The 21250-nt window shown below is 38.6% G+C and overlaps 1 protein-coding gene across 7 annotated transcripts in view; it reads left to right on the top strand.

Moving 5' to 3' along the window:
• Nucleotides 1-21250, top strand: part of MAP2K5 (mitogen-activated protein kinase kinase 5) — a 288637-nt gene that overhangs the window by 50639 nt on the left and 216748 nt on the right. For all 7 annotated transcript variants that reach the window (XR_010731284.1, XR_010731283.1, XM_066276317.1 and 4 more), the window contains exons 5-7: nucleotides 3715-3755; nucleotides 4860-4927; nucleotides 13624-13672. Coding sequence is in view for 5 of the 7 variants with exons in the window: in XM_066276317.1 (XP_066132414.1) it covers nucleotides 3715-3755; nucleotides 4860-4927; nucleotides 13624-13672 (158 nt within the window). In the remaining 2 variants the exon portion in view is untranslated. The remainder of the gene's footprint in view (nucleotides 1-3714; nucleotides 3756-4859; nucleotides 4928-13623; nucleotides 13673-21250) is intronic.

Genomic DNA, 21250 nt, shown 5'->3' with positions numbered 1-21250 from the left:
GTTTTCCAAAGGTTTAAATGCACATAATATGATGTTTCGCTCTTAATTTGAAAAAACAAAAGAAGTATTCATTATCGTGGGGATTGCAGGCAATATTATAGTTATGGCAAATAAAATATCTAATTTACTAGAGTAAATTAAACTAACTAGATTGTTTTTTGTTTTTGAAGTACATACTTACATTCGCTTAAAGAACTCTTTGGGGGTCCACATGGTTTCTAAACCAAGGCAAATGAATGACTTTAATTTTGGATATTTATAAATCGTGGCTCATGATGGTAGCCAAAGCTGCTGTTGTGGAGAAAGCTTTCAGCTAGTACAGAAGCTGAGGTTCACTGAGGAGCTTTAGGAGAGAATTTTTGGTAGGATGTTTGGTGCGTGGCTTTTTGAGCTGGCATTTTTTTTTTAATAAGAGAAAGTCCTCATAAATGGCAATTTAATTGTTAAGTCTTCAAACATATAAGCTGATTAAGGTAAGTCTTGGTGAATCACTCGGTCAGGTAATTTGCATTTTCCCTTTTAGATTTGTCGCTACTGTACTAGCCTTATATCAGATATGATTATTCACATGTATATAAACATTCCCTCAAAATTTGAGTAATGGAGAAAAAGAACAGTTAATTATATAAACCATGAAGTCTTTTACCCATTATACATGGTCCCACTTGGAGTCTATGTTTTCTAACTGATGGAACAGATAAGGAGATAAGGAAATTCTCTTAAGTAACTCTTCTTGAAATAACTTAATTGAAATTATTAAAAGTTAAACTTACCTTTGTTAACTGATACTGTACAAATAATCATCGTATGAGTTTTCCAGTTACACACTCTAGACTTTCATTACCTGTAACACTGTGAAGTTTGAATGGCTCAGTTACCTAGTAGACTCTGATTTGCACTGATAAAGTCTCCAAAGGCAGCTGACTCGGCCAGCCTACAAGATCTGGGTTCAAGAGCAGTGCTGCTTTTTCTAGTATTGATGCCGGCAGTAGGATTGGGGGTACTTAGTAAATTATTAATAATAACTTGAGATAAGTGAATAAAATTTGGCCATTGATAGTGTGTCTGAAAGAAGGATTATGATTACTCTGATTCTGTTGCACCTGAGGACTAAAAAGTAAAACAGCAAAAAAAGGAAAAAGAAATGTTGCATTCTTATATATTAGGCCAATTACAAGGATGAAGATTGTGTCATAATATTTTTAGAGACTGGAGAATTTGGTCAAGTTTCAAAATTGTTTCCCCACAAGGAATATTTATTTTACCAGCTGAAAAATTTCCTCAAATTACTTCCCTACTTGATGGCATTCTAGCTCTGCTGTTATCGCAAACCCTGGGGTACAGTATCCCGGAACATTACAGGTCCAATGCTGTGGCCCTTTGTTGTTTTTTCTTTTCTTCAATAAGATATTTACTTCTTTTAACCTAAAATCTTTTCAAGTTTTTTTTTTTTTTTAATTTTGTGAGCAGTCCTTGTCAGCATTACTGTCTATACTATTGTGCCCCCTCCCATGATAATAACAACCATTTTTAGACATCTCCTCTGTTCAGGTACTAATATTGCTCTTAAGTGTCCAACAGTTTTGCCTATTAGGTATTACTGCTTTGATTGTTTAGATGAGAATATTGAATAAGTTCAGGGAGGTTAAGTAATTTCAGACTTGCATAGCTTAGCAGTGGTTAATATACCCTTTGCGTTAGAATTTTGTTTGAAATATAATTTGCTAGAAGTAGAATGGCATGGAAATTAAAATATTAGTGATGTGTATGAGGATAGTTTGGAGGGCTTTGTAGGAGTATGGAGGAGGGTGTCATGTAGGGACAAGATACCAAAAAGAGAGTAACTGAGATGTGAGTGCCACATATGTATAGTCAGCACAGAACCTATCAGGCTCTAATAAATTAAATAAATAAAGTTTTCCCAAGCCAAATTTAAATTTTTAAAAATATGAGACTCAGTCACTCCACCCCTAAGTTTTGGGTTTTTTTGCATGCTATTGTACAACTCTTTTTGGGTTTTTGTAGTCTTTTGCTTTTTGTGTACTTACATACATTATATACATAAGTGAGATTATGCAAACTTGTGCGATTAAGATATAGACATATTGAGTATATTAACTGGGTCTATGTAGTTGGTTAGAGGCCCTCAGACCTTAGGTTCTGTGTTCAGGCCCCAGGTTAAAAAGCATCTCTGGACTGAATAAATGAGAAAGACAGGAGATAAATGATCTGTCCAGACATCAGATGTTCTCCTCACTCCAAGAAGGAAAGTTGCTTTGGATGGTAACTCCCAGCTCATGGTTAAGCCCTCTCTGTTGTTAAAAATATATTAAATGTTAATAGTTATGAAAATATACTAGCTTTACAGTAACTTCTGACCCTATAACTTGAGGAAATATGAGGTTAATAGGTCTTCTGAATACTATTTAGATTTTTAGTCATAATTGAGAGAAGCCAGTTGAGGAATGAGGCAGATGGTTAGGAAGGAGATAAGAGTTAATGCCTGTCTCTAATGCCTTAGTTAGCCACTTTCTTATTAAGTGAAGTTTATGATGCACTAGGTACTTCAGTGGAAATACTCAGAAATGTTGTCTTAGGAAGTATTAATGGTCCCTCAAGGACCAAGCATCAAATATATGTGACTTGTTTTATTCAAAAACTTAATTTTCATTTTAAGGAAAGAAGATTTGGAGTCTTCATTTTAATGTTTTTTAGAAAAACAAAAATTCTTATTAAGATTTAGATATATTTTCTAGGAAAATAATAAATTTGAATACACTTGAAATATACAAAATTAAAATCACTGAGGTGCTTTGTAATTAATTACTACTCACATATTATTAAACAGATGTATTTCTGGTTGTCAGAAACAGGAAAAATATATGTCTGAGAGAGGAGTGCAAAAATAAATAAATAAATAAATAAAAAGAAAATCAAATTCATCCTTCCCAAACAATCTATCAAAATTGACAGCCTCTTAACATATGATCTGTAGGGCACTGCAGTGTTCAGATGGAAGCAGCCTATAACATGGACAGGAAGCTTTTGTATTTTTACCATCTGATGAAGAAGCATTTGCTGAATTGGAAAAAGATTAACTCTAACTCAGTATGATATCAGGAAATTAATATTATTTTTCTTGGCACTGTTTTATCTGTAGACTTAAATATTAACCAGATGTCAGGATTTACAAGATATGTAGTAATATCAATGATGTCTCTTTTAATAAATTTGCTTATTGCTGTGCAAACTAATAGTTCAGACTTAAATATTCCATTTTAGAATGTCTAATAATCATTTTGGCATTAAAAACCCTTCTCTCACCCCCCCCCCGCAAAAAAACCAAAAAAACAACTGTCTATTTTCAAAGTCTTTTAAGTGATAGCAGATACACAATGTAATAGAGTGAGGAAAATTTGAATTATGAAAGGAATCTAATCATTTTAGCTCAGTTAACTTGATTTTTATATGTTTTAAGCAGAAATTGGAATTTATATGAGGTGATGTCAGAAAGCTCTTTGCATTTATAAATGCTCACTCCTGCAAGTTAAAAACCCTGGTTCATAATTCCCACTTTGGGTCTTGGGAGCCACTTTTCAATCATTTCTCTCTGCTAATTTTGGTGTCACCCTCATTTCTTTTTAAACGATTCATTTTGAGCAAATTTGTAAATGGCCCTGATGTGTTCTACAATTTAGTCAATTACTGTTTCAGCCTGCAAGCCTCCTGGGGAACGGAACATACATGGCCTGAAGGTACGAATTTCAATAATTGTTTCAGTAAAGTTAGATGGATTTGTAATGCTGTGTTCCACTTATTGAAATGTCAAATAAAACTGCACTTTCTCAAGCTCTGACAAGCGATCTTTTTTTTTTTTTTTAAATGGGAGGAGAAAGGGGATACATCTGTAGTATTTGCTTAATATGTGTATATATTTGGATACAGGGGCATTGTTGCCGTATATTTTATTATTTGGAATCGTTTTGTTAGTCTGTTTCTTCAGAATGATCCTGGGTACTGGTCTCCGCAAAGATTTATTTGAATGAAAATATAGACTTCATTTTAGTGATTAATTAAGCACATAAGCATAGTGCACACAGAATGCCCCCCTCGTCTTTTGACATATTTATGCTAGAAACATATATCTATTTAATGTCTTTTCATTGTTCTGTGCATTTCAAATCCTAGGTTTCTGTTTAAGGTTTTACATTTGAAAGAAAAAGCTAGCTTTTAGAGTCAAAACATTTAATAATTAATTACTTGAACTTTATTTTTTGTGTATGAACAAGGAACATTCTACAGCTTTGCTCGGTTTTAGAGCTGGCAGGCTATGACAGCTGGAGGGTTACTGCTAACCCCGGATATATACTTAATGTGCTTTTTCGAACGCACAGGGTGGGGCAAAAGTAGGTTTACAGTTGTGAGTATGAAAAAGTTTATTCTCTTACTATTATTTATTATTACGGTATATTGTTTTCCATATGAACAACTGTAAACCTATTTTTACCCCAACCTTTGTAGCTCTTGGGTTTCTGTATATGAAACAAAACAAAACAAGAAATGGAATTTTTTTTTCTCTAGAATTGAATTCAGCTCTAGTTAATGAATTGAAAATTTTCAGTAGTTATCTCTTCTTTTTTCAGCACTGTTTAAAATTTGAATAATGACAGTAATAGAGTATTGTGTAATATACAGGTTGTATAATTCTGTAACCTATATACTAAATAGAATCCAACCATGGTCTATCTAGCAACAAGCTAATTAACCTTCGTAGTGAAATGAGAAACTTGTGGCAAATTATAGGTTAATTAGAACTGTATCCTCAGAACACAAAACTGATCAAGATTCTTTACTTGTAGGTGAATACCCGGGCCGGACCCTCTCAGCACAACAGCCCAGCAGTCTCAGATGCTCTTCCAAGCAATAGGTGAGAGCAAGCAAGTGAAGTGTGCCCATAAGCAGGCTTATCTACAAAGTTGGGGTGGGGAAGAGGTGTGTGGGATGTCTCTTTTCTGTAGGACCAAAGAAATGTGTGTGTGGCTAAGTAGAAATTTGATCAGTTAGGTAACCCTAGCTACATATCAGCTGAAAAGAAAGAACTTCACAGAGAAAGATGAAATCCAACATGTTCGCCCTGGCCAGATAGCTTGGTTGGTTAGAGCATCGTCCTGAAGAGCAGAGGTTGCCAGTTGGATCCCCGTCAGGGCACATACAGGAACAAATTGATGTTCCTGTCTCTATCTCTCTCTGCCTCTCCCTCTCCCTTTCCCTCTAAACTCAATAAAATAAACATTAAAAAAACAAAAGAAAGAAATTCAACCTGTTAAACTGTTGATTTTGGTTTATGGAATGGTTTTCTTTCAGCTACCAAATTATACAGACAACTCAGTGCCTTTGATTATTTCATGTCTTGATGATCTGGTTTATAAATTTTTTAATGCTCTTTTTTTCTTGCTTGTCCATTTTTTAGCAGTATCGTTATTTACTGGCATCTTAAGCAGAAAGAAGCAAAGAAAGAGTAAAGTGATAAAATTTAAATTGGCCATGTTGCTCATCTTTGTATCTTTGGTTGCACATGAGATCAGAGCTGTTTTGGAAGGAAGATAATTTTCATTAACTCATGCTAACATTGACCCACACAGTGATGGATGTTACAGACTTGAACCTTTTCAAAGTGTTTTTCTGGCAAGCTTGAAAACAGTGCTCAAGTAGAAGGAGCAACCTGCTTACGCTGATAGAGTCCTAGTTCATCTTTGTTATACATTCGGTTATTCAGCTAGTAAACGTATTATTGCACATGCATACCTTGGAGATATTGTGGGTTCCATTTTAGACCACCACAGTAAAGTGAGTCACACAAATTTTTTGGTTTCCCTGTGCATATAAAAGTTATCTTTATGTTATATTGTAGTCTATTAGATGTGTAGTAGCATTACGTCTAAAAATGTATATACCTTAATTAAAAAATACTTTATTGCTACAAAATGTTAACCATCATCTGAGCCTTGGGCAAGTCCCAGTCGTTTTGCTGGTGGAGGATCTTGCCTTGGTGTTGATGGCTGCTGACTGATCAGAGTGGTGGTTGTTGCAGGTTGGGGCGGCTGTGGCAATTTCTTAAAATAAGACAACAGTGAAGTTTGCTGCATTGATTGCCTTTCTCTCACAAATGATTTCTCTGTCGTATGCAATGCTGTTTGATAGCCTTTACCCACAGTAGAACTTCTTTCAAAATTGAAATTAGTCCTGTCAAATTCTCCCACTTCTTTATCAACTAAGTTTGTGTAATATTCTAAATCTTTGTTATTTCAACAATTTTCATAGTACCTTTACCAGGAGTAGATTCCATCTCAAGAAACCCCTTCCTTTGCTTATCCAAAAGAAAAAACTCCTCATTTATTAGTTTTATCATGAGATTGCAACAATTCACTCATATCTTCAGGCTTCATTTTTTTTTTAAGGTGAGAGGGGGGGAGATAGGCAGACTCTCGCATGCGCCCCATCCAGGATCCACTCGGCAACTCCATCTGGGTTATTAGAGTACTGAGCTATTTTTAGTGCCTGAAGCTGACATGCTTTGACCAACCAAACTATCCTCAGTGCCTGGGACCACACTCAAACCAATTGAGCCACTGGCTGCAGGAGGGAAAGAGGGAGAGAAGGGGGAGAGAAAGGGGAAAGAAGCAGATGGCCCTGGCTGGTGGCTCAGTGTAAAGAGCATTGGCCTGGCATATGGATGTCCTGGGTTCAATTCCCGGTCAGGGTGCATAGGAGAAGTGACCAGGCTCCACTTTCAATTCTAATTCTCTTGCTATTTCTACTACATCTGCAGTTACTTCCTCCACTGGTGTCTTGAACCCCTTAAAGTCACCCATGAGGGTTGGATTCAGCTTCTTCTAAACTTTTGTTAGTGTTGATATTTTTTTTTTTTTTTTTCATTTTTCTGAAGCTGGAAACAGGGAGAGACAGTCAGACAGACTCCCGCATGCGCCCGACCGGGATCCACCCGGCACGCCCACCATGGGGCGACGCTCTGCCCACCAGGGGGCGATGCTCTGCCCATCCTGGGCGTCGCCATGTTGCGACCAGAGCCACTCTAGCGCCTGGGGCAGAGGCCACAGAGCCATCCCCAGCGCCTGGGCCATCTTTGCTCCAATGGAGCCTTAGCTGCGGGAGGGGAAGAGAGAGGCAGAGAGGAAAGCGCGGCGGAGGGGTGGAGAAGCAAATGGGCGCTTCTCCTGTGTGCCCTGGCCGGGAATCGAACCCTAGTGTTGATAATTTTGACCTCTTCCCATGAATCACGAATGTTCTTAATAGTATCTAGAATGATGAATTATTTCCAGAAGTTTTTCAGTTTACTTTGCCCAGATTCTTCAGAGGAATCTCTGACCATGGCAGCTATAAACTATATTTCTTAAATAAGAGTTGAAAATCAAAATTACTCTTTGATCCATGGGCTGCAGAATGGATGTATTAGGAGGCATGAAAACCAACATTAATCTCATTGTACATCTTTATCGGAGCTCTTGGTGACCAGGCACATTGTCAACGAGCAGTGATATCAGGAAAGAAGGAAAATTTTTTTGTGTTGTAGTTCTTAAGAGTGTTCTTAAAATATTCAGTAAACCATGTTGTAAACAGACATGCTGTCATCCAGGCTTTGATGTTCCATTTATGAACAGAGGTAGACTAGATTTAGCATAATTTTTAAGGGCCCTAGGATTTTCAGAATGGTAAATGAGCACTGGCTTCAACATCAATTCACCAGCTGCATTAGCCCCCAACAAGAAAGTCAGCCTGTCCTTTGAAGCTTTGAAGCTATCATTGGCTTTTCCTCTCTAGCTATCTCTTGAATGCTTAGAGGCCATCATAGGGTTATTGATCGGTCTCATTTCAATATTGTTTTGTGTCAGAGAAAAGGGAAGCCAGAGGAGAGAGAGATGGGAATGGCCAGTCAGTGGAGCAGTTAGAACACAGACGTTTATTAAGTTTGCTGTCTTATATGGGTGTGATTCATGGCTCCCCCAAACAATTACAATAGTAACAGCAAAGATCACTGATCGCAGAGCATCATAACAAGTACGCTAATAATGAAAAAGTTTGAAATATTGCAAGAATTACCAAAATGTGACACAAGCACAAAGTGAGCAAATGCTGTTAGAAAAATGTCACCAGTAGACTTGCTCGATGCAGGGTTGCTGCACACCTTCACTTTGTAAAAAAAACACAGTATCTGCAAAGTAAAATAAAGCAAAGCACAACAAAACAAGATGTGCCTGTATTTGACTAGGACCCTGTGAAGGTGATTGCTCTGTGTGTATGTATTCACATTGGTGACTGACAGGCCAATGTCAAACCACAAACCTTTCTGTTCTGTGGCCAGGTTGTTTCTGGGTTTAGGGCTGTAGCCAGTGTTTGCACAGCCCTTTATCAGCTGAGATGTAGTTTAGGCTTCTATATGCCCTTCTATACCTCTCCCCTCTTCTATACCCCTCTTAACCTTGAGTCTTGTTTTGTTGGGGGTTTTTTTTTGCCAGGGGACTTGACTGTAGGTAATTTAATCTCTATCTTTACTCTCCTGACCCGTCTGCAAAAGTCACTTCCTTGATTGCTTTATTATAGTGTCAGTGTATCTACCCACCAGCTTTCCTACTGTGAACATGCTACTCTTAAAATATGTTCTCTCCCTAAACAATTCATTCTGTCTTAAAATATGTTCTCTTCCTAAACAATTCATTCTGTCTTAAAATACATCTGGAGGTTATTCACCAACGGATCATCTGTCTTGTAGTCATGGGGTAGGTCTTTTAGTTCCTGTCCAGAGGCTTGACCCTGCCAGTCAATGCTTTGTAGCTTCTCGCTTCCTGCTTGCTGGGCGCGTGAGCCATGGCCCAACTGAGTGGATGCAGTGGGACTGGGGGTCACTCGTTACACTCAATTCAAAGAGGGCAGGACACTTAGTTATTATCACTACGTTCAGAAAAGATGTTGTTCAGACAGTCTGACCGTGAGTCTTGAGGAAAAACCAGGACTTTTTCTGGTGTTCGAAGTCAAATTTTATAATGATATGAAAAGAGGACGGAGTTGAAGAAGATGGTAAGACAGAGAAGAAGCAGGAGAACTTTTCACTTCTGTCAAGTTTGGTTTAACAACAAGAGTTAATTAGCTTGGTTTTGGAAAATGTATCATTTATATTCCTAGAGTATTATAAAATCTTCAGGTTGGACAGAGACTGTCTGATTGAGTGGTTCTTAGCCTTTTGTTACAGCATTGTTCCTCAGGGTGTGACAGTCTCCCAAACAGTAACAGTAGTTTATCCCACTAGTCTTTTCTGATATGGGAGGAATGCAATTTGAAAAAGTCCTACAGGTGATTTTAATATGCCACCCTGGGTTAGCCATGTTCTGTCCCCCATTTTGATAACTAATCAAAAGTATTTATCAAGTGCCTTCCATTCGTTAGGTGCTGCCCTACGCACTAGAAATTTGGTGTGGTCCTTGTTCTTTTTTTTTTTTTTTTTTCCTGAAGCTGGAAACGGGAGAGACAGTCAGACAGAATCCCGCATGCGCCCGACCGGGATCCACCCGGCACGCCCACCAGGGGCTACGCTCTGCCCACCGGGGGGCGATGCTCTGTCCCTCTGGGGTGTCGCTCTGCCGCGACCAGAGCCACTCTAGCGCCTGGGGCAGAGGCCAAGGAGCCATCCTCAGCGCCCGGGCCCTCTTTGCTCCAATGGAGCCTTGGCTGCGGGAGAGGAAGAGAGAGACAGAGAGGAAGGAGCTGGGGGTGGAGAAGCAAATGGGTGCTTCTCCTATGTGCCCTGGCCGGGAATCGAACCCGGGTCCCCCACGCGCCAGGCCGACGCTCTACCACTGAGCCAACCGGCCAGGGCCTGGTCCTTGTTCTTCAGAGGTTGATATCTTAGAGGCATACAAACAGAAAAAAATCCAAATATACAGATAATTATACTTTATAATTAGTTACAAAGGAAACATGCAAGTTTTGAAGAGAGAGCAGACTGGGCAGGAATATTTAGATTTAGATTTAGAATGAGTGCTCAGGGAGGATTCTGAGGAAGAGTGACCTTCCCCAGAAGAATGGGAAAGACCGAGCCATACAAAGAGTCAGAAAAGGGCATTTCAGAGGGAGGGAGAGCATATGTATGTGAAAGCCCTGACATGGAAGAGGCTCAACATCTCTGCAGGTAGGCAAGTTTGGCTGGCACTCGGGCAGGGGTGCTGAGTCGGGGGAAGTTGTGTAGAGAAGGGAGGACAACAACAGGAGTAATGGGAGGAGAGGAGGTTGTCGGGTGCCAGATCATGCAGGGCTGTGTTTGAGTTTTCCTCTCTTGTTCTGGCAAGCCATTAGATGACTTTCAGCTGGCGAGTGCCATGACCAGCTCTGGGTTTATAGAAGACCCTTTGCCTGCGGTGTGGAGAATGAGAAGGGGAAGTCCCAGTCTAACCCTGCTCTTCTTATTTGCTTGACTCCCCACTCCTAGTCAGGTGATCGACCAGGCTCTTCCTGAACATCTCTGTGGCAGGAATACACTTTATTGGCCAAAACAGCCCCTTCCATTTTCATGCAGCTAAATCTTAGAATGTTCTTTTTCATGAGCTGAGATTTGTCTCCCTTTGCAACTCACTCATAAAGATTTGGCGTAGTCCTCAGAACGGGGCTGTTCTTTCATCTAGGTGATAACTCTTCCACTTGTCTCCCCTCTAAACATACTTCTCCAAGATTCCCTGTCTCAGTAAATTCTCCCATACCTACGCATTGCTTATTCCAGATGACCTGCCAGTCATCCCACACTCCTCCTGGGGCTCCCTCATCCCCACATCTAGTTCATCCCTACTTTTGTAGGTTCTGCTTTCTGAGTCACTCTGGAGTCTGTCTGCTTGTCAGCACCCCTGTTGCTGCAAAGGTCATTCAGGCTCTAGATCACTGCTACAGCTTCCTACTAGCTTCCTCCCTTCAGTCTTGCCCAGTGAAGTCCCTCCTTCACAGCATTATCTTGCTAATGTGAGCTCTGAACCCATCATTCCCCCTTTTACTGCTTCTCGCAGTCTTGGGGTAAAGAGTACCCTCCACAGCGGGTGAGCACTGGCCTTTCACATGTGTGTCCTCTGCCCATTCCAGTGCCCTGGCCTGCCGCTCTGCCCCTTTTTACCTGACACTCCACATCTGCTGATGCCTGTGCAGTGCCCTAAGTGGACCACGTTTCTTCTCGCTGATGGATTTTCACACCTGCTGCTTCAGCTTTCCTGCTTTGTCCCTCTGTTCCTCCCCCCTCCACCTTCAGTTTGGCTAACCTTGGTCATCTTTGAGGAACAAAGTTGTTCTCCTTTTTTAAAAACCACCCCTAATTACTACCCTGGTCTACACTAGGTGCCCCTTCTGTGAATTCCTATAATCCCCCATGTATGCCTTACTGGAGAAGTTAGCATGTCATAGTATAATCGCCTCTGTCCCCAGGAGAGTCTGTGCTCTTTGAGGGCAATGACTGTAACATCCTCATTGTCAAGTTCCCAATTCCTGGCATGATGTTTGGGACATAGGAAATAGTAATGCTTGCATGAATAAATGAATGAATGAACGAATGAACTAATTAACTAAAATAACCTTTAAGTCTTGTCTCTGAATTAAATTGCCTTAACTCATTCTGCTTTTCTGGTAAGACATTTCTAGCCCTCTCACCCTTTTATTGATCTTTGGATGTTTCAGTGTCCCTCCTAAAGTGTCATAATCAGGTTACAGTTATATCACATTTAAGCTTTTAAAAAAAAATTAAAAGTCTCTGTGACCATACAGATAAAGAAAATATCGAGTAAACAGGACACAAAGAAAATACCAATGGTATATATTTTTTAATAAGACAAAGTTGGTATTCAGATATTGGCATAATGAATGAAATCATCTTCTTCCTCTGTTACTCTCAGAGTTTGAATTGATCTTTGCATTAGGTGGATGGCTGTTTGTTAAACTGAGCTTACTAGTACTGATGGTGTTCCTAGGCCATAATTACAGAATCCAAGTCCCACTGCTAAGGCAAGGCCTTTCCCAAACATAGTGGTTTTCATTTCTGTAAAATTAGGATGATTAGACTTTCTATTTATCTACCTCTGATGTTAGAAGATTGATGAAGTTGTATTAAGGAATCATGCTTTGTTTCTTGGAAAAAGGTGTTTTGTAAATGTAGTGAATCAAAATGTTATTATTTCAAATTGTATAATAAAATGGAATCTCTGTGGAGAAACATTGCCTGGGCATGGTTTGGTTATTTTTGTTTTAACAATAACTGCAACTAGTAAATTAGGAGTCATCTTTGGGAATAGAAGGATCTCAATGTTTCTCCGGGAAAAGAAAGTATGTGTTTGTGTTAAGAGAGAGAGACTGACTTAGTGCAAGGTCTGTACCTTCCTTGTTGTTTTTTATAAATTAAGAATAAATATACCACACCGGCATTTTCCCTAAACTCATGCACAGGGGAATAGTTATTGTAAGTATTAAATCAGGATAATAAGTAATAGCATTTAGCGAAGTGCCTGGCACATAGTCATCACTCAGTAAATGGTAGCTGCTATTATTTTTAAACTGGACTGAGTTGTTTATTTTTTGGTATATGTGTCAGCTTTAGTTCCAGGCTACAAAATTCTTAACTGCCACTTTAGTGCATGGATTCTTAGACTTGGGAGGACATTATTAAAGTTTAGAACCCTTGTTTGAGGTCATGTTTTATAAAATCTGGGGAAAGTCGAGACTAAGGCTTCATAGACTGCATTTGACCACAGCAGAAGTATTTAGAAAGAAGAAGAATTACGACTTGGAATAGTAAGTGGTCAAATTTGAAGTCTGAGATTTTTCTCAAATAATATAATTTATGAGAGTACCAATGGTGACTATTTATCAAACACTAGCACATGCCAAGCCACTGGGCTAGGTTCAAGGGTAGGAGGAGAGTGGAATATATAGACAGGTGAGTGAGATGTGGCCTGTGTTCTCAAGGAGCTTTCAGTCTTGGGGAAGGTGTGATGGGATGAAAGACAGATGACTAACAGGGAGGACAGTTACTTGGGAAGGTGAGATTCAGAGAGAATGAGTAGCCTATCGTGGAACACACAGCTAGTGAAGACCAGGATTTATTTCTACTACAGATTTGCTTCCCAGGAAGTGAATTGTAACTCTAATTAGAGTAAAAGATCAGGATTTAAACCATTGTATCTTTTGAAGTTCTGTAATCTTTGAGTGCTGTGAACAGTCCAAGAGTGCATTGATAAGTATTGTACTTTGTATTTAGCAGAGGAAGAGTCCACATGAAATAGCCACTGAAAGGCTGCCAAAGGCAGCAGAACTAATAGCCAAAAATGGTCACTGATGTAATCTGCATCAGTATTCTAGCTTCATTTTGACTGTCGGCTTCCTCATTGCTTTAAATTATATACTAACAGGGTTCCAGTCTCTTTATTAATACCTTTGCCATTTGGCCAGTTACTTTTGAAAAAATAGTATACAGTGAGAAGGATGTAAAGAGTATAGTCCCTATATATCTGTTTTACTCTAGAATTTTCAATGGTGTTCAAGGGTGTCAACAATCTTGCCATTAAAAATTATGTCTTCCCTTTCCAGCTTAAAGAAGTCTTCTGCTGAACTGAAAAAAATATTAGCCAATGGCCAGGTAGGTGTCATTACATATTAATATTTTCAGTTAGTAGTAACTTATTATGTCTAGTTTTTGTATCCATAAACTTAACAAACAGATAAAGAGTCTATGAATGTCTTCTTGTCATAAATGAATTACACGGCTTAATTTGATTGGCAGAACAATTTGCAGCCCGTTTTTCAAACTGTGCTAATGGGTTTCACTCCTGGCAGATTGAAGTACCATGCACACACCCTTGCTGCCATCTCAGTTTAAAAAAAGTTAATCAGTTCTGAACAAGTGTGTCAACCCGTGGGTTGTCGAAATGGCCCTGTATCCTGAGGTGACTGTTTCTTTCATTATCTTTGGGGAGAAAAAATAAACCAAACTGTTACTTTCTCACCTTAGCACAGTTCTTTTCTCCTGAAACTAACACTGGATTTTCAGGAAACGGAATGGCAGCAGACCTTTGGCATTTAAAATTCCTAAGCTTTAGGAGTCCTGGTTTGCCTAGTTGACTGGCCATCTTAAAGCTGCATGACCTAACCCACCCAGTGAGGGGCAAACGGGCCTGCAGGCCACTTATTTCTCACTAATTTTGATTCAAGTAAATGGACACATCTGAAATAGTATAGTGCTTTTAAACATACACTGGTAAATTAAGCTACCTACAGGGTCCTCGATTCTTCAATAGCAACATAAATGTGTTCTAATGTTTGTTATAGAGGGAGCCCTTTGATAGCCTTGGAGGCAGGCGCCTGTCCATTGCGATTAAGCCTGCCTATTAGGCTCTATTGACTGAGACATCTGTGTCACTGCAAATAAAAGACTCTTATTGATTTTCTTAACTGCTGTTCACTTCCCGTCCATGTTTCGAAGGCTGAAATCTTAATTATCTCAGATGCTTATTCAGTGCCTTCACATGCTGACCTCTCCAAGCCTCATTGGCATTTCATGAATCAAGTACTTGTAGTGGAGCATGTCAAGAAGACAAAGCTGGGTCCTTGTGCTTCTCCTTTAGTATCACCTGTAACTTTGTGGCCTAATGGATGCATGTGCCACAAAACGGTGACTGTATGGTGGCGCTTCTGGAAGCCTTCCTTACTTAGCACACAATCTCTTGAATACAGTTAGATACAGTAAGTTGATCTGGTTTTGATATCTGATCATCATCCAGAGTGTGTGAATGAATTCTAGTTCTTATATGTTGTATATGCAGCTAAAGAGAATCTGGTGTTATATGTATAATCTTCACAGCCTCAGAATTTTAAGTCGTATTTGTCTGATATTCTTAAGTTCAAGCAGTCAAAGGTTTGTTTTAGATTGAGGTTCACATTTATGTCCCTCAGGTGCCCTGTATGTATTCAGACCCAGTAGGAGACAAAACTGATGAAAAACAAATATTAAGCCTGGGATATTTATGTATCTTCAGCATCTTGTTACTAATTGTAATTTATGTATGAGCCACTTGTGTTCTTCAGCTGGAAAAGATATTTCAAAATTGACATAAATTAAGAAGCTTTAACTACATTTGTTCAACGCAGACAATGGAAAATAACCTGTCATAGATTCCCCTTTCAAAAATGAAAAAGTTGATCTCTACTGCAAAAATAAATATTCTGAAATGTTCCTAGTGGTTTGACAACAAACCTAGTATCATAAATATCTTAGTGGTCTCAGTGATGAGATTCTCCATGGTAGAAGATTGTAATGGCAGTGATTTTTGACACTTAAAGATTATTTATTGCTTTCCCTTGGGAATGTTATATTTTCTTTCTTTAAAGGATTAGCCTTTTCTATATTTACTTTCATTCACAAAAACAAACTAAACTACCCCCTCCCCACTATTGAAAGTCTTCAAAAATACCTCCTTCTTTTCCTAATTCCTCAGTTCCTCTGTGCCATAAGGTAACTAAAGAGTGAGCGAGATTGCATTGCATGAGGTAATGTGCACAGCTGTAGGCGTCAGTAAATTTCTGGGCTGAACACTGACACCATTTGATATGGAAGATGTAAGTCACATTTAACGATACTTTAACACTTGAGCATAGTTTTTTTTTATTTTAGTGGTTTATGCTCTCAAGCATTAATAATGATTTGCCTTTCCACTAGCCTCCACTTAGATTTAATAAGGAATTCATATTAATCATTAAAAGAAAGGGACATGATTCTTCAAGATAATCAAATATTGACAGGTTAGAAATAGCTTTCTGCCTGGGTTCATTGATATAGGTTATGTGATATAAATATTTATTTCTTTTCTGTCACTCAGAGTAAATGCCACCAATTGATTCAGCATTGATATAGTGTCAACAGTTCATAAGAAACATTTGACTGGCTTGTGTTTTCCGATTAGTCTCTGCTCTATAAAGTGGGATTTACTAAATCTCTCCAATTGTCTGCTCATGGAGTGTGACTGCTTTCTGAAACCATTATTGCTTCGATTTGTGAAGCAAAGGTCTAGGGATAGGACTAGTTTCTGTCAGACCTTTACATATAAAATAAGGATTAATTGAGCATTTTTATTTTAATGATTTATAAGCGATAGGTACTGATTCTTATTAACACAAGCAGACAATAAACAAAGAATATTTTCTTTGCCAATCCATAATTGAATTCCATTTCATTTTTTCCCATTAATTTCATTAATATCATATTAAATCAAGCACTTTTTAAAAAGTTTAACATTTAGTCTTTGGAAATAGAGATACCATTTTTCTGTTACTGCTTAAATAGAGGACTCTTTTTTTCTAGCTTAAAAAATTGTAAGGTATTTTTGGCATGTTTTATTTAGAACTGTAAATCAGTACCAATTATGTTTTCTGAATGTGTTTTTCCACTTCAGCTTTAGTGTGGTAACATCTGTTTAACCTTGGCACTTGATTTGAGACATTAGAAATGGCCCAATAGGTCAATCTAAAGCATTTTAAAAGGAGAGTTACTCCAAGTATGTGTAACTTTGACCTTTCCATTTCTGAAGTTGTTTTTCTTCTTTTTTTATGTTTTAGATTTGAAAGGAGATTTTGTCACAGTATTTTCTTATTCTTAATAAATCAAGTATAAATGTACTGAGAAGTCACAAGTCTGGAACTAATTCTGATCCTACTGCCTGTTTGGCTGGTATTTTGAGAACTTCAAATGCCTTTAGAAAAACTTTTGTGTTTTTGGGAAAAAAAGTAGAGGAAGAAAACTAGGTATTGTAACATAAAGTTAGCTTTAAAAACTAATTCTCACCAACATATAAAGCTCTTAGATTCTTACAGTTCATCTTAGCTCCCACATGGAGACGGAAACATAAATGAGACCGTGTATGTAAGTCCAGACGACACGCCACCGCCACGCACCCACACAGCCTTTCCGCCCTGGGTTGTCACGTCTTCCTCTCTGTCACGGCACCTGCCTCTTTCAGCCGGAGCAGAGCCCAGTGCCAGTCATCTCTCCCAGGTCATTTGCTGTCTTGGCAGGTGACATGTAATCATAGCTCTCATGGCTTTTTCTTCTTCCACCTTCACATCTGTTATTCTGCCTTTTATTTGCTTTTTTTAGTCAAAACAAGGGAACTGAGTTATATTTAAAACTTATTTTGGTATCTTTATTGAATAAAAATTTTATTTCACCTCGTTTCTATGTAATGAGTTATGTGATTTTAAAAGTTTTTTTTCTTAAAAACAACTACCATAACTAATGAAATTGCTTTTCACCTGTGAGTGCCCGTCAGTTGATTTTCCTTGTGTGCCCATGCCCATGGATGGAGAGGTCATCCCTCTATACCAAGGGTAGTCAACCTTTTTATACCTACCGCCCACTTTTGTATCTCTGTTAGTAGTAAAATTTTCTAACTGCCCACCAGTTCCACAGTAATGGTGATTTATAAAGTAGGGAAGTAACTTTACTTTATAAAATTTATAAAGCAGAGTTATAGCAAGTTAAAGCATATAATAATAACTTACCAAGTACTTTATGTCGGATTTTTGCTAAGTTTGGCAGAATAAATCTTTCTAAAACAACTTACTATAGTTAAATCTATCTTTTTATTTATACTTTGCTCCGCTACCGCTCACCATGAAAGCTGGAGTGCCCACTAGCGGGCAGTTGGGATCAGGTTGACTACCACTGCTCTGTACTCACACATGAGATAAACTGCTAAGATAGGGCCTCGAGCGGAGCATATGAAAGACTGAATTCTAGTCTTGACTAGTTGTTATTGATTAGTTATCTGACCTATGTGAATTGGGATAAATGCTTAAAATACTGTAAAATTCTGTGATTTTTATGATATCTGGTCCTATCAATTTAAACATTGTACTCTGTGGTTTTTAAACCCCCCCTTTTCATTGTAATGTGCATTCTTCCTATGCTTCATTTTTAAAAGTTGGATTAATATACTTGTCCATGCCAGTGATTTTCAACCTTTTTTGAGCCGCGGCACATTTTTTACATTTACAAAATCCTGGGGCACACCACCTACCAAAATGACACAAAATGACACTCTAACACAGTACATATTATACATATAGTTAATAATACAGTTTCTAAATGTATTTATACTCACTTAGTGTGAAACCTGGGCCTGTTTCTATGAACACAAAAGGGTATCCTGGCAGGAATGGTAGAAAGATACACATGAAGCTCTTCCTCAACAGTTCTCAGTCTCTCTCTGTTTTTAGTTTTTATCGCAGTCAAGCTTGAGAAGCTCAGCTCACATAGATATGTGGTTGAAAACAGGAGCAATGTCAAAATAGCTTTGTTGGCCAGAATGGGGAACTCCTTGGCAACAGATAACCAAAAACTGTCCAAAGGAAGATCAGCAAACTTTAGCTTTAAAGTTAGATAACATTGTGATGCATTGTATATCACCCTCTGCGGGGGCCTCTTTTAAAAAGAAAAAGGTCAAATATTTATATACACCATCAGGATAGACATAACCAGCTGAGGCTGAGGCTTCATCTAGTGGTGGCAACCTTTACCTTCAGTCCTGACCAGGATTAGAAATCAGGACCATGGAGAGGAGTAGCAGCTTCAACTACTCGCCGCGGCCACACAATGACAAGTGCGCGGCAGCCCGAGCGGGGACCTTCCTGGGTGTGGATGAGAGGTGGCCTACTATTGGTTCATTGCTAGTGGTCGGGATGAATCCTAGAAGGTGATTGGCCAGTGAGCATTCCCTGTGCCTCTACTCTTCCTGTCGCTGATAGCTAAAGGGATTGTGAGGGGAATGTTTATGTTCGGATGGAGGCGGCTGGCGGTGGGCCAGATAAATAGCCTCCGTGGGCCGTATCCAGCCCGCGGGCCGTAGTTCGGGGACCCATGTTTAATTTCCCTATGGCATACCTGACCATGTCTCACGGTATACTAGTGTGCCGTGGCACACTGGTCTATGCTAATAAGGCTAAAATATTGTTTCTTGATCCCTTTAATGATTTTTCATATCGCTCAGGTCAATGAAAATAATACATTTTGATCAGAGTTATGAAATTCTGAAAATTTTGTTTCTACTAATTGGTTCTAGTAGTTTTCCTTTGTGAAACTTTATTTAACATCAATGATATTTGTATATTATATAAAATTAAAAAATTCAAATAAGCAAAAAGAAAAAGAATGTGATATTTTAGAATAGAAAAATTTATCAATGAGTTCACAGGCCAGGAACCTGTCTGTAAAACTTTAAAACATTGTAGAAACACTTTACCCATTTTTTAATGGATACTGTTTTTTTAAGTGACATTGTTCTAGAACTTGTTCAAAACTATTTTTATCTTTATGCATCATATACCGTCTTCCTCATTATCTGAGGGATGCCGATCCCATCCTTGAATTTGCTTGCGAAGTGCTTAGCACATATGCGTGCTTGTGCACACACAGACACACACACACACATAACATACAACATTTCCTATCTTCTGACTGTGTTGGGTGCCTACCATTCCTGCTTAGGTTGGAGTGTTGGGAGTGCTGAGTGGGTGCCTGCTCTTCTTCTTTCAACCTAGTGGGTAAAAGACTGTGATGTCAGGATTGTAATGGTTGAGTCTTTTCAGAGACATTTCGTACTTACTCCTTTGCCTACTCTTCCTTCAATAAAATACCACAAAATCAAATGCCCCCCACAGTCCTAGGTCTATCCCAGTGTAGTATGGACTGTGTAATATCAATATATCTTGGTGTGTGTATTTTTTTGAAAGGAAACTACTGGTCCTTTTACCTGGAAGGCCCTGATGGAGTGATGGAAGTAGAGGGGAATATGACCACTGATGTGGCCTTCTAGAGCCCAGCTCCTATATCCTCCATAACTACAGCCTGTTTACTCTTAAATCTCAGTGCCACTAATTTAGAATTTGTAGGCTTGAGTGAAATTTACTTCTACAAATTTACTTCAAGCCATGAAGAGTGTGCACCTTGTTAAGCAAGTTAATGATACAGATTAGATTGTTAGAGTCATGTAGACCAGTGTTTCTCAACTGCCGGTTTGCAGACTGTTGCTGGTTCGTCAGAAATTTCATGCCAGACTGTGAAAGAGTTAACCACCCTGAAGGATGAAGATTACAGACCCAATGATTATAGACTGTATAGTTTTCATACAACATCAGGGTGGTTAACTCTCTGGCAGTTAAAAACCACTGGTATAGACTACCTAGAGAAATATCTTAAAGGAATAAGGAATTAGCATATTTGTACCCATGAGTAGACACTGCTATTTACATGTGTATCCTTCATCCATGCATCAAAGGAAACACAATAACTTTGCTAGTTTAGGACCTCAAGTTGCTTTATGTGCTATTTTTTAAATGCTGTCTTAAAATTTATCATTTTGTCTGGAACAGTGGTGGGCAAACTCATTAGTCAACAGAGGCAAATATCAACAGTACAACGATTGAAATTTCTTTTGAGAGCCAAATTTTTTAAACTTAAACTATATAGGTAGGTACATTTCTTATCGAGGTACCGCCCGCATGTGGTATTTTGTGGAAAAGCCACACTCAAGGGGCCAAAGAGCCGCATGTGACTCATGAGCCACAGTTTGCCGACCAGGGATCTAAAATAATGATTTCTTTTCTTCATGCCACATCTTTACACAGGTTAAAATATGGTTGTTGTTGTTTCAGTGTTAGTAATATAAAAGTAGTGAAGAACAGAATTTTCCTGAAATGGGGAAATAGTTACCAGTTTGTCTGACTTGTCTGTCGTTTTTCCACTGACCCTAAATATAGTAATAAGCTAATTGCAAATTGCATCCATCAGGTTTTACTACAATTAAATTGGGTGCAGAATTGGCCTTCACATATTAGTCTGTCAGTATTCTTTTAGGATTGGCAAAACTGCTTGGAAAGGAAGCTGTTTCTCTTCCTGCACTGTACTCCTAATTATCACAGCCCTCGGAAGCTTCAGCCTCAGAAATGTACAGAAGAAAAATATTTCCCTTGATAAATGAAACCTTGCTTTATTCAATTGGTGAAGTTTAGAGTACAGCGAAATAGTTAAGCTTTACTATAATGGTCTGAAAGCAAACTATTTTTTTTTTCAAGTGATATTGAATTAAAAACTCCATCCATTTTTTGCCCATGCAAGGCAGTGCAATTCCCTGGAAATTGATTTTTTTTTTTTCAGGGCTTAGTATGG

The sequence above is a fragment of the Saccopteryx bilineata genome, chromosome 4 (genome assembly GCF_036850765.1).
Source record: "Saccopteryx bilineata isolate mSacBil1 chromosome 4, mSacBil1_pri_phased_curated, whole genome shotgun sequence".
NCBI lineage: Eukaryota > Metazoa > Chordata > Mammalia > Chiroptera > Emballonuridae > Saccopteryx > Saccopteryx bilineata.
This window is presented reverse-complemented; position numbering and strand designations above follow the sequence as displayed.